The following is a 14,080-nucleotide window of genomic DNA, read 5'->3' as shown; positions in this document are numbered from 1 at the left end:
TATATATATATATCTATATATATATATATAGATATATATATATATATATATAGATATATATATATATATATATATATAGATATATATATATATATATATATATATAGATATATATATATATATATATATATATATATATATATATAGATATATAGATATATATATTTATTTATGATATATATAGATATATATATTTATTTATGATATATTTGAGTTGTAGCGTGTGTTAATATTTTGAATGATTTTATTTGATCAACATTTTAGTTCAAGTACATATGTTATGACTTTGTCGTTTTAATTTACTTTTTACTACTTTACTATTTACTACTTGGTTTACTTTCACTTTTTCATTTATGCTGTAAAAGTTACTTATTTTTATATACAAATTAGTGCTGTCAATCGCAAAAAAAAATTCACTAATTAATCAATTTTAGCAATTAATCACGATTAATCATAGTTAAAAGACTGAAACTTGTAATTTTAGCTATTCAAATGTAAAATTCATGTAAACTCAACACAAAAAACTATTTAAATTTAAAATATAATTGTTTATTAGAATTTTTGTTTAACTTGTTTCTTCATGTAAACAACATACCCACAATAAACTATCAAGATCCTGTCTTGACAGCCATATTTATTACAGAAATAAAAACACCGGCATCTTAATCCCATTTGAATTTCAAAACAATCTGTTGGATTCTTAGTGGACTGCAAAAAAAATTCCAAAACACAGGCATTGCAGTGTTTACAGTTTTTGCATTTTTAACAGGAAATAAAAAACCTGCAACGGTGTTAATTGCATTAAAAAAAATGTAACGCGTTAAATATTTCTAATTAATCGCATGCGTTAACGCACTAATTTTGACAGCACTAATACAAATATTTTCATTTTGGTTAAAGAAATTAAATGTTTATGTTGTTTTTATTATTTTGTAGTTTGAATCGGATATATTTCTTTTCACCAGTGTCTTTGATCCCCATAAACTTTCTTTTTTTTTTTTTTTAATGATTTTCTTATTTGTAAATAATAAACATGACTATCGAATACAAAACATTTAACATATACACAACATTTTAAAAGGAAAATAATAAAGTCACATACACTCAGATGCATATAAAATGATAAATGTAAACAAAAATCTCCATAAACTTTCATTACGGAGCAGCTTGGACATTCTGCTGAATATCTCTTTTTTGTGTTTTAAAGGAAAATGTTTCATATGAATTCAAATGGATATTGAATTATAAATGTAAATGATGTAAATAAAAAAATCTCCATAAACTTTCATCACGGAGCAGCTTGGACATTCTGCTAAATATTTCTTTTTGTGGTTTTAAGGGAAAAAATTTTCATAATAATTTAAATGCTTATTGAATAATAAATGTAAATAAAAATCCCCATAAACTTTAATTACAGAGCAGCTTGGACCTTCTGCAAATTATTATTTTTTTTGTTTTTAAGGGAAAAATGTTTTATATTAATTTTAATGCATATTAAATAATATATGTAAAGAATGTAAATAAAAATCCCTGTAACCTTTCGTTATGGAGCAGCTTGGACATTCTGCTGAATTTATATTTTTGTATGTTTATAAGAGAAAATATTTCATATGAATTGAAATGCATATTGAATTATAAATGTAAGTGATATAAATAAAAATCTCTATAAACTTTCATTACAGAGCAGCTTGAACATTCTGCTAAATATCTCTTTTTGTGGTTTTAAGGGGAAAGTGTTTCATATTAGTTTAAATGCATATTGAATACTAAGTGTAAATAAAATTCCCATAAACTTTCATTACAAAGCAGCTTGGGCATTCTGCTAAATATCTCTTTTGTGTTTTGTTAAAGGAAAAATATTGGTTTACTATAAAATAATGGAAACTAATACCTTTTATATATGCTAATTAAGCCAGACGCTGACATCATCGTCAAAATATTGTCTTGACGGATGCGCATATTAATGTTTTCATTGTGAAATTTAGCAAAATCTCGCTGTGCTGAAGCGTTAATTGGCACACATCGTTCCTCATTAAGCTCAGGCTGTGATTTGACAAACGTGTCTGACAACAGGAACTAAATGATGCGTCTGGCTGTTATTGAGAGCATTGTCTGTATTTTTGGCTCACTCTTTCTAACAATACTTCCTGTTCCCTCTACAGGCCAAATACATCTCTACGTGCATCGATGAGATCAAACAAGAACTCAAACAGGACAACATCGCCGTTAAAGCCAACGCCGTCTGCAAGCTCACCTACGTAAGGCTGACAGTCGTTTCATTCGGATTTCTTTTTTCTTTTGAGCTCAAGCCGTCACTCATGTGCTGTTTGTTCTGCTTTTAACAGTTGCAGATGCTCGGCTATGATGTGAGCTGGGCTGCTTTCAACATCGTGGAGGTCATGAGCTCCTCCAAATTCACTTATAAGGTGAGAAGAGGCATCGGAATTAATGTCTTATATATTTAGGTCTGTATGTGTGTGTACTTTGGTGTTATTTATATACTAGTTTAAGATTCATTCATATTTTTTGACTGGGATTTATTTTTATATTGCCATTTTTTTTCTATTTATTTTATCTTTTTACTTTTTTATTTATTTATTTTTACAAATTTTTACTTTTTTGTGTGTGTTTTTGCTTTTTGTATATATTTTAAATTGGTTATAATCAGGGGCTTGACATTAACACCCGCCAAATGCAGGTAGATTTCACTGGTGGTGGGTTAGGCAGACACTCCCACTAGCCGCTTTGGCTGGTTGTAAATAATTTTCAAGTTGTAGCTTTCTTAAAAGCAGGGTTTGACAATAAAGATGGCCCAATATTCGTGCAAATGCGATCTTAGAACTGAGAAGCAGCACAACTGACAAAAATAATTGTGTTAGCGCAAGCAAAAGAAAGCAGGTGAATATACTGATTGAGAGGATGATCACTCGCGTGCACAGGTGATGTGATGCTCGTGACTGTTTAAAAAGCATGCGCGCTCTCGTTTACTTGTGCAAAGCAACCGTGCCTGGAGGAAACGCGACTGGTGCGATTTGTTCTCTATGAAATAGACTAGACAAAAAGCGATGATCTAAACTATTGTTTGAACAGATTATTAATTTCACCTGCTTTCTTTTGCTTACAGTTATTAGTTGAGATGGCTTAATTATAATTTTTTTACAATAACATTGCTTTAATATGACTAAATTAAAGTGACTATATTATATTGATAATATAACTTCCCATTTATGTGTAGTTAACTGGTGATCTGAGACCTTTAGCCAGGACAGATTACTGTGCATTTTAGATACATGGCAATAATTATTTTTTAAATGTCCATTTTTTTTCTTTAAAAAGAAGCTTTGTTAAATTAAAAAGTGCATGTTTACAGCTATATTTGGCTTGTTTTGACACATTTAAAATTTGTGGCTAAGAAATAATTATTTATGTTTGGTAAATCCTTAATTTTGAGGTCTGAAAAGTCATGTGGAATACAAACTAATTGCAATGCGACACCATGAAACCATGACCCATTTGCTCATGCTCACTGAGCTTATACACAACACACAACTAGTGAAATGAATGAGGAGGCATGTGGACATAACACAAAATCTAAATCAAGTAATCCTAGCATGCCATAGTCATATTTATGCATACAAAATATACTTTCCCAACAACAAAAGTGTGGCTAGTTAAAAATGGCGAGTGGCTAGTAATGTTGGAAATCTACTAGCCACAGATAGCCCTGGTTATAATAATAATTAATTAATTTTATTTTAAAAATGTAAATGAATTAATAGACATTAATTGAGGAAATCGAACAGCACACTGTCAGAAAAGTCCAGAGATCTGGTCCAAAGCATATTAACAAATGACTAATACAATTCATACATTTATTCTGGTTGACAACTAATAGGTGAATACACATTTTCGTCAAGGATATACGAAGTAAAGGTTTCCAAATAAAACTTATTTCCATTGTGGTTCTTGATGTGAAGTACAGATTATACTACTCCTCGTAAACAGGTACACTGTGACACTACATTATAAATGTATATACAAATACAATCACAAAAAACAAACATTAAAACTTATTGTAAAATTCATAAACACACTATTCTGCTTAATATAGCCTACTTTTAGATTTTGAACTAAAGCTAACCACATTAGTAATACTTTAAATTAGGGATGTCGCAGTCAGGTTTTTTTGCCCTCGAGTCCGATATCGAAACCCGATCTGATACTTCTATAATGCATAAAGAAGAATAAAGAAGAGTGAAGAAACAGATCCAGGATGTTCCTTATTTTTTTTAATTCACCTTATTTTAACATTCAACAACTAGCTTGATAATCAAGTAATAAATAATATCAATTCTTCACTTTTGGACTTTAACAACAGTAAATATAAAAAAATAACAATAAACAAATAGCACCTCAACTTAAAATACCCAGCAGGCATGTAAACAAAAAAAAGTCCCAGTGTTTGCAAAGGCATTTAACCGATAGTGATGTTATTGTAACCAATTGTTGATGTCATGCCGCATGCGTTGCTGTTTCTGTGTGAAATCAAGAAAGAGGTCTAACTTTGTGTATAGATTTGTTTAAAAATAATGAGAATCCATAGATGCATATATATTCGAGTCCTGATCGGGAGGTAACATCTGATTCCGATCGAGTCTGAAATCGCGTGATCGGGCCTTATTTCCAATAACGTGATTGGATCTGGACATCACTACTTTTAATATCCACTGGTAGTTTATTCCATAGCAATGCCCCAGAATATTTAAAAGATCTGCGACCATAAGCAGTTTTAGAACGACATAATGTAAAATCTGTAAGACTTTGCCTAGTTTGATAACCATGTTGCTTGGTTATCCTTGGTAAAAGTGCATTTAAATAAGAGGGTGCTTCATTATTAATAATGTTAATACGACTAATACAAATAAAATAGCAAATTATTATGGAAAATAACATTTGGTCCTTTTATAGTCATACATTTAAATCAGCATTACTGTAGTAAAGTTTTGTTAAATTATTTTATTTAATTTACTATTTGAAAAGATATATATAATCTCCTATTATAGAGGCATTTTTGTATAATGTTAGATATTTCAGTTTTCTCTTAAGCCTTTCATTTTATTGCATTTTTACTTTATTTTTTATATGTTCGAGATCAACAGTAGCTGTGAAAATGATGTCATCTATACACGGAATGCAGTGCTTTCCACAGGTTTGAAATATACTTGCGGTGGTAGCCGGATTGAAACACAGAGTTTACCCACAGCACATAAATGGTTAACTATCTGCAACAAACAAAACATAATTAAATTTTTATCTATTATACACTGTTATACACTGTTTCTTTTCAGTGAGTTAAAGAAAAAAAAGACAAAAAAAAACCGAAAGCAAAAACCGAATCCTGGACATTTTAGGAGATTTTAGGAACCCCGGCCAGTATAATTTAAGTGCCAGAACGTGCGTCTCTGTGGGTTTGCGTAGCACGTGAGACTGTCTGTGGGAGTGGTGACAGGTCTCACGCACACAGAATGAAACGGGTAAATGAGACAAGATTTTCCACTGTTTGATCGTGGATGTTTGTTTATAATGGGAGGATGCAAAATAGTGTAAACAGATGATAATATTAGTAAAAAATTATCACCAAACATACTTGGGCGGCCATTAATAAACCTGGGCAACCCACCCAAGTAAAGTCTATGTGTGGGAAGCACTGGAATGTGTTAAAAAAAAAATTAGTGGTGGGCCGTTATCGGCGTTAACGTGCTGCGTTAAAGCGATACTCTTATTGTGCTATAAAAAATATGGCTTTTAGTGTATTCTCAAAGTTGAATTGGGAGCTGAGTCTATTCTGCGCAAGCTATGATGAGTTTCACCTTGATATTGTAGCTCGGATGTATACCTGACAGGTGAGCCGTCTGGCAAAAAAGTGCCCTTCTGAATCAAATCAGCAGGATGCTTGACTTTAGCTGCAGTTCGGCAGTTTTACTTTAACTCATGAACATTTCATTCATGCCGTCGTGACAAACTGAGGTATTAGACGCATATAAGGAGCAAGGACTGGTGAGAGTGTTATAGAATGTAATAACGCTCGCTAAACGGAGAGAAAAAAAACTTGTGCATTTCGCTGTGTGCGTGCGTGCGTGCAGTCTTTTACTGACAGCCGCCTACATGATGGTAATAGTTTGATTGCAGTGTTTACTTCAGTAATGCCACTAATATCTGCATACTCCACATGTCTTAATTCCATTTGTGTTTAGTTCAGTTATGACTTTAGTCGCATTAAGGTAATCAAAAATCGTTGTTTACATGGTAGACTCTTAATCAGAGTATCCATATTAAAATCGTATTAAAGTGTTGTTGTCCATGTAAACATACTCAATGTTTGACACACCGTCAGGGCTCTGTGAACTTGGCATTAAGAAGCAGCGTTTTCTGTATGTACGTACATCAAAAGCAAGTATGAAATCGCAGTTTGGAGCTTATGTAGGCCTACAAAATTCATATTTAACTAAATAAACAGTTAGTAAACACAAGTACATCTTATTGAACATAATTTATTTTCATCATCAATTATCATTGTAGAACAGTTTCTCAAGCAGTTTGTGATTCATTTTGGAAACGGGAGATGAGCCCCTGGTCTAATGCGCCACCTGGCTTGAGAAACCCGTTCTCAAAGACTTATTATTTGGGTAGCACACATATTCTGAATGCCTTCGGCAGAATTTAAATGAGCCATTTTAATCTAGATTAATTTCGAGATTAATCTGATTTAAAAATATTACTCTATGCCCACCTATATTTTTAATACGTTGTTGTCCCCCAAATGTACTATTAATTTTGCTTCTCAACTCCACTTAACAAATGACTCTCTCTTTCCTCATTTCCAGCGAATTGGCTACCTTGCAGCGTCCCAGTGCTTTCACGAGGGCACTGATGTCATTATGCTGACGACCAATCAGATCCGCAAGGTGTGTTTTAGACTTCTTATTCACCAGTTTGTATGAGTCACTGTTTGCTATAGGAGACTTTTATCATCTCTCTCCCCCCAGGATCTCAGCAGTCCAAACCAATATGACACCGGTGTGGCTCTGACTGGCCTGTCCTGCTTCGTGACCCCTGACCTCGCTCGTGACCTCGCCAATGACATCATGACTTTGGTATGGACAATCAGAGTGTTTACTTTAAGCAAATATTGATGTTCAGCACACATTCATTCTCTCTTGATGGAGGAGAAACCAGTTTTGTGCTTTGTGTAGTAATTATAAATCAAAGTTTTTTTTTTTTTTATTAATATCTATTTAAAAATGATGCCAGATGACATTTTTTGTAAACATAATAAACAACAAATATTAACACTGCTAAGATGCTAAATATAACAACCCAATGAAGAGAAGAAAGGATGTTATTTCTAAACTTGGTCACACACTCGTGATTATAAACAGGAAACATCTGTATATCTTCAAAGGCAAACATAGTTACACATTCACCGGCCACTTTATTAAGAATACCTTACTAGTACCGGGTTGCACCACCTTTGCCTTCGGAACTTCCTTAGTCCTTCATGGCACAGATTCAACAAGGTACTGGAAATATTCCTCAGAGATTTTAGTCCATATTGACATGATAGCATCACGCAGTTGCTGCAGATTTGTCGGCTGCACATCCATGATGCCAATCTCCCGTTCCACCACATCCCAAAGGTCCTTTATTGGATTGAGATCTGGTGACTGTGGAGGCCATTTGAGTACAGTGAACTCATTGTCATGTTCAAGAAACCAGTCTGAGATGATTCTCGCTTTATGACATGAGGCGTTATCCTACTGGAAGTAAGTGGAGGGGATCAGAAGATGGGTACACTGTGGTCATAAAGGGATGGACATGGTCAGCAACAATACTCAGGTAGGCTGTGACATTGACACAATGCTCAATTGGTACTAATGGGCCCAAAGTGTGCCAAGAAAATATTCCCCACATTATTACACCACCACCAGCAGCCTGAACTGTTGATACAAGAGAGGATGGATCCATGCTTTCATGCTGTTGACGCCAAATTTTGACCCTACCATCTGAAAGTTGCAGCAGAAATCGAGAATCATCAGACCAGGCAACGTTTTTCCAATCTTCTATTGTCCAATTTTGGTGAGCCTGTGCAAATTGTAGCCTCCGGTTCCTGTTCTTAGCTGACAGGAGTGGCACCCGTTGTGATCTTCTGCTGCTGTAGTCCATCTCCCTCAAGGTTTGACCTGTTGTGTGTTCAGAGATGCTCTTTTTACCTTGATTGCAACGAGTGGTTATTTGAGTTACTGTTGCCTTTCTATCAGCTGGAGCCAGTCTGGCCATTCTCCTCTGACCTCTGGCAGCAACAAGGCATTTGCGCCCACAGAACTGCCACGAACCGGATATTTCTCTTTTTCTGACAATTCTCTGTAAACCCTAGAGATGGTTGTGCATGAAAATCCCAGGAGATCAGCAGTTTCTGAAATACTCAGACCAGCCCGTCAGGGCACCAACAACCATGCCACGTTCAAAGTACTAAAATCGCCCTTCTTCCCCATTCTGATGCTCGGTTTGAACTGCAGCAGATCGTCTTGACCATGTCTTTATATCTAAATGCAGTTGCTGCCATGTGATTGGTTGGTTATAAATTTGCATTAACGAGCAGTTGATCAGGTGTACCTATTAAAGTGGCAGGTGAGTGTATATGTTTGATCATTTTAAAAATGTTCCATATCTGAGTAATAATTAAATTTTTTTTTTAAATAATCCATTATTTTGAGAGATTTTATGTAATTGTTGTTATTATTACTATAGTTTATTTTCATTTTAGTTTTATATGTATATCTGTATTTCTTATATGCTGTTTCTAAGACAGAGTTGGTAAATTGTCAATATTATGAACTATGAAGTGAAATGTTTGCTTGAAAATCTGGTTGATCCTCTGAATAGTTTAGCCATTGTTGCCACATTAAATCCTAAATAAATGACTTAATTCCCACCTCATTTATCTCAGATGTCGCACACCAAGCCGTACATTCGCAAGAAGGCTGTGCTGATCATGTACAAAGTGTTTCTGAAGTACCCGGAATCCCTGCGTCCCGCTTTTCCTCGACTCAAAGAAAAGCTGGAGGATCCTGATCCCGGTACAGAGCCTAAATCCACCGTTTTGCCCTGTTGAAAGTGAATATTTCAGCCTTCAATCTGAATGTTTGTTTGTGTTTCAGGTGTCCAGTCAGCAGCTGTGAACGTCATCTGTGAACTGGCCAGAAGAAATCCTAAAAACTACCTGTCGCTGGCGCCCCTGTTCTTCAAACTCATGACTTCCTCCACCAACAACTGGGTTCTCATCAAGATCATTAAGCTGGTAAGAGACGAAAAGTGTGAGGGATTTGCAGTGTAAAATCTTGGCGTATGAAATGATAAATTACTGGAACGTTTTGAGCGAAAAAACATTTGTGTACTTCGTGTTAAATGCATCAGACTTTTATGGCTCATCAGAGCTAATGTTTTCAGTATTTTTTTAAATAGTTATATGAACAAAAAAATAAGAGACCACTAATAAAATCCTGTTTTTCCAGATTTGTTAGTTATGGCTTTGAGTAGAATGTAATTTAGTTCATTTCATTCTGTAAAACTATGATAACTATGTATTCCAAGTCACATTTCTTTTACACCGCCGCAGAAAATGACATCATTTCAATTATTGTGATTGAAAAATTCATTCAATCATTCATTCTCTTTATTAATCGGGGGTTGCCACAGAGGAATGAACCGCCAACTTTAGTAACAAATTCAAGAGTATTTATTATTAAACACAAAATGAATCCCATTTTTTTTTTTTTTTTTTAACAGACTGTTATTTTACCAAATTATTTCGAATGATTATACGTTTCATTAATTTTTCTTCGGCTTAGTCCCTTTATTCATCAGGGGTCACCACAGCGGAATGAACTGCCAGCTTATCCAGCATGTGTTTTATGCAGCAGATGCCCTTCCAGCTGTCACCCATCACTGGGAAATATCTATACACACCCATTCACAATTGGGTCTATGGACAATTTAGCTTACCCAATTCACCTATACTGCATGTCTTTGGACTTGTGGGGGAAACCGGAGCACCCGGAGGAAACCCACGCGAACACAGGGAGAACATGCCACAAACGGAAACGCCAACTGACCCCGCCGAGGCTCGAACCAGCGACCTTCTTGCTGTGAGGCGAACGTGCTACCCACTGCGCCACCGTGCAGCCTGATTGAAAAATTATATGGTTATTCCACCAAATAATGACCTCCCAACCCTTCTAAAGTTAAAACATTGACATTGTGTTGTCTAAATATGGTCTTTTTTGGGTGTTTATTTTAAGCGAAATGCAAAAAAAAGATGCAAAAAACATTTTATTTAAAATTTGGAATAAATTTCATCAGCAAAAATTGTAACAAGCAATCAAAAGTAGCCTCGCTGTATGGTTTGTGTAACAGTAGCCTGCAAAATATATTCAAATCCCTTTAACGTAAAGTATAATAAAAGTACAGTTTAAAGTACAGGACATTTTTTTAATAATACAGGACAACAGGTAAAGCACAGTTTATTGGACTGTCTTGCTTTTAATGACTGCAGAAGGCTTTTTATTTAGTTTGCATGTTCTCCCTGTGTTCGCATGGGTTTCCTCTGGATGTTTCCCCCACAGTCCAAAGACATGCGGTTTAGGTTAAGGGAATAAACAAAATTGCCTGTAGTGTATGAGTTTGTGTGTGAATGAGTTTCCCAGTACTGGGTTGCAGCTGGAAGGGCATCCGCTGCGTAAAACATATGCTCGATGAGTTGGCGGTTCCTTCTGCTGTGGCGACCTCTGATAGAAAGGCAGAAGGAAAATTGATGAATTTTAAAAATTGGATTTAAATTATTTGTACATTTGTTTGTGGTTTTTAATTGTATATTCATTAACAAAATGTTTTTGCCATGAAAATAGTCATTTTTGCTGAATGGCAATACATAAAAATATATGATGTGTTTACAACTGGTTCTTAAACGAAGGTTTGATGTAATTTAGAGTCCTTAGAAATGGATCAAATATGATCCAGTAGTCTTTAAAGCTGAGATTCTGGCCCACAACATGCACTTTCTCTCAGATTTAAATTTCAACCTTAGATCCACCTCATTGTTTTTTTATGAAAGTTTCCTAAATTGAACTCTTGTCCATTTCTTTAACCATATGTCCATCTTTCAGTTTGGTGCTCTCACTCCTTTGGAACCTCGTTTGGGAAAGAAGCTGATTGAGCCCCTAACAAACCTCATCCACAGGTAATGGTGATGCTAAAACACCAACGCTGACAGGAATATTAGGGTTTAATATAATATATGTCTTTTATTTTATTCACTCTCTTAGTACCTCGGCCATGTCACTTCTCTATGAGTGCGTCAACACAGTTATAGCAGGTCAGTATTTCTGGTGCCGTGACCCGGTGTTGTATTCATATTTTTGAACATTGACACTGATGTCTGTTCTCTCTCCTGTTTTACTCAGTGCTGATCTCGCTGTCTTCTGGGATGCCCAATCACAGTGCTAGCATACAGGTGGGCTTTTGGCACATTATCTAGTGTAACCGGCCAATTTATTTTAATGGTTTATTGAGGCCATTTTTATATACATCTAAATTTGAAGCATTAATTTATAAGGGTCAAGAGTAGTTTTTTCTTTCTTTAAACGTTACAATGATAATGCAGGTCATTACGTTGTTGCTTTTATATGTGTACAATAGGGCTGTGCGATTTGGGGAAAATATCTAATTGTGATTTTTATTTATAAATTTTTTTTCCCACATACTTCAATTTTGATTTGCGATTTAATTTTATAGTCAAGCTTTAGCTCAATATTCTGTATCTTAGCTTCTTACTGCTAAAATCCAGTGAGAGTTAATTTAAAAAAGGAACTGAAAAGATAGGAACTAACTCCAAATTTTATTCAAAACTGTTTCTAAATGCTCAGAAATTAAACAAATTTTCTCTGGAGCAAACTGTAGTAAATTATCGCGTTAGTTGCCTTCGTGATGGTTTTTTATATGGTGTAAAAGCTGTAAACATCTCTGAAGTTGTACTTTACTGTAGCTAGCTACTATATTGATTATCACTGGCAATACTTTTAGTTCACTTTTTAGCAGGACGCTCATATAGCCGCCTGTGGTGCTTTTATAGTTGCTGGTTGCTGTATTTTCTTGTGCTTTGGCCACAATTCTGCGACAGCTCTTACAAATAACCTGTTTTTCTTTTGTGTCTGTGACTTTGAAACCAAAATATTCCCATATTACAGACGTGCTGTTTTTCTTTGATATGAATTCGTCTTTTAATGCTTCTGAAGTCGCAGACGCCCACATCCCACTTTTTTGCGCTTTCCTGTTTGTTTGTTTTATTGTGGGCGTTCCGCATAGTTCGTTTGCGCCATTCTGATTGGGCAGAACAAAAGTGTGCTCACTCAATTGGCTAGCAAGACTGGTGGCAGTCACACATTTGCGTGAAGAAAATTATATAATACACATATACTTCATATCGCAGCCTCTTGCAATTTTTAGCTAATCGCAACTCTTCAAATCGCAATAAGATTCGATTCGATTAATCGCACAGCCCTAGTGTAGAATATAATATCATTTTTTGCATTTAAATTCTTGTACGAAAATTTTTTATTTCTTAATGACAATTTTTGTTTGTCAAATCTGACACATCTGAAACACAAATATATATAATTATTACATGAAGGGGATCAGCTAATTAACAAATTGCGAATTATTTATTTATTTGTTTTTTTAATTACAAAAACATTGGACATTGGCTATTGCTTCAATTTATTGAAGTATTTAATTAAATATTTATTATTAAAATGTACAAAATTAATACAAGATGGCTTTCATGTCATATGCTGAATTTTTTACATTTAGAAAATAAAATATAAACATTTTATTTTAGCAATTTTAATCAATTAGTGTGATTATGACAAAAGCATCAGCTAAATGAATGATCGAATGAATGCAGGTTATTATATATTGGCCGTCTCAGTGTAGAAATCAGCGTTCAGCCAAGTTTTGTTTAAAGATAAGTTGCCAAACTGAATCATTGGCTTTAAAAAAAAAGAAAAGAAAAGGTCTCCTGATCCATCTCTAAAGACATCACACATTGCTGTAAGATGCTGTGAAAGGGATTTAAACATTAGTAGTAATACCTTTCGTCTCCTTCTGTTTTCCATTTCTCTCTCTTGTCCACAGCTCTGTGTGCAGAAACTGCGAATCCTGATTGAAGACTCGGACCAGAACTGTGAGCCTTCTGTCAATGCCTGCAGTGTGTCATTCTCTCATTGTCTGCATGTTTCTGAGTCCCCCTTCTGGTCCTGTAGATGGAGTCCATGTAGACCTCCATCCCGGATAACTCGAAGACAACCTCAGTGCTACAACAGAGAATTGGCAAGCGTCATTTGTAGCTATTATAGCTTGAGGAACTTCTCGAAAAAGTGTCCTCCAAAAGAGCAATACCATGCACATTTAAACAATCTTGAATTATCTGTCAGGAGTTCGAGTTATCGGTGACCCTATGAAGCTGGCTATAGAGTAGCTCTTTGAATCCCGGACTGCCATGTTTTGTTTTTCAGAAACCACGAGTCGCCTTGATTTTTACTTGCATTCGAATGGCGTTCTGTCAAGTCTTATTTATACAAATCAGTGTATTTGTATATTGGCATCAGGAAAAGCCCAGTGTTCTAATGGCCCAAGGTTGCAGAACTGTGGCTCCAGTCGTCTTGCATCTATATTTAGTTTTATTTGATAATGTTGGTACTTCAAACATTAGTGGCTTCGTAATAAATATGCATTTAATCTGTCACAATTAGTAATACAATTAACCTTTCAAATATCTGGCGGAGTAAAACAAAATGGAAGTCCATTAGTGTTCTTGTGGGGGTGTGTCTTGTGTGTCTTGTGTGTGTGTGTGTGTGTGTGTGTGTGTGTGTGTGTTTGTCCTTTGTGTTTTCTTTTCCCATTGTCTTGTTTTTTTGTCTTCCTTTACTACATGTGCATTTGCAGATTTTTCATTAATGACAAACTA

The 14,080-nt window shown here is 34.9% G+C and overlaps 1 protein-coding gene across 1 annotated transcript in view; it reads left to right on the top strand.

Annotated features, from left to right (window-relative positions):
• Window positions 1-14,080, top strand: part of ap3d1 (adaptor related protein complex 3 subunit delta 1) — a 38,961-nt gene that overhangs the window by 9,442 nt on the left and 15,439 nt on the right. The window contains exons 2-11 of the mRNA XM_056448580.1: window positions 2,163-2,258; window positions 2,346-2,426; window positions 6,885-6,965; window positions 7,047-7,154; window positions 9,008-9,137; window positions 9,219-9,358; window positions 11,223-11,296; window positions 11,382-11,431; window positions 11,520-11,569; window positions 13,249-13,297. Of these exons, the coding sequence (XP_056304555.1) occupies window positions 2,163-2,258; window positions 2,346-2,426; window positions 6,885-6,965; window positions 7,047-7,154; window positions 9,008-9,137; window positions 9,219-9,358; window positions 11,223-11,296; window positions 11,382-11,431; window positions 11,520-11,569; window positions 13,249-13,297 (859 nt within the window). The remainder of the gene's footprint in view (window positions 1-2,162; window positions 2,259-2,345; window positions 2,427-6,884; window positions 6,966-7,046; window positions 7,155-9,007; window positions 9,138-9,218; window positions 9,359-11,222; window positions 11,297-11,381; window positions 11,432-11,519; window positions 11,570-13,248; window positions 13,298-14,080) is intronic.

The sequence above is a fragment of the Danio aesculapii genome, chromosome 22 (genome assembly GCF_903798145.1).
Source record: "Danio aesculapii chromosome 22, fDanAes4.1, whole genome shotgun sequence".
Classification (NCBI taxonomy): Eukaryota; Metazoa; Chordata; class Actinopteri; order Cypriniformes; family Danionidae; genus Danio; species Danio aesculapii.
Note: the sequence above shows the minus strand (reverse complement) of the source record. Positions and strands in the feature narration are given on the sequence as shown.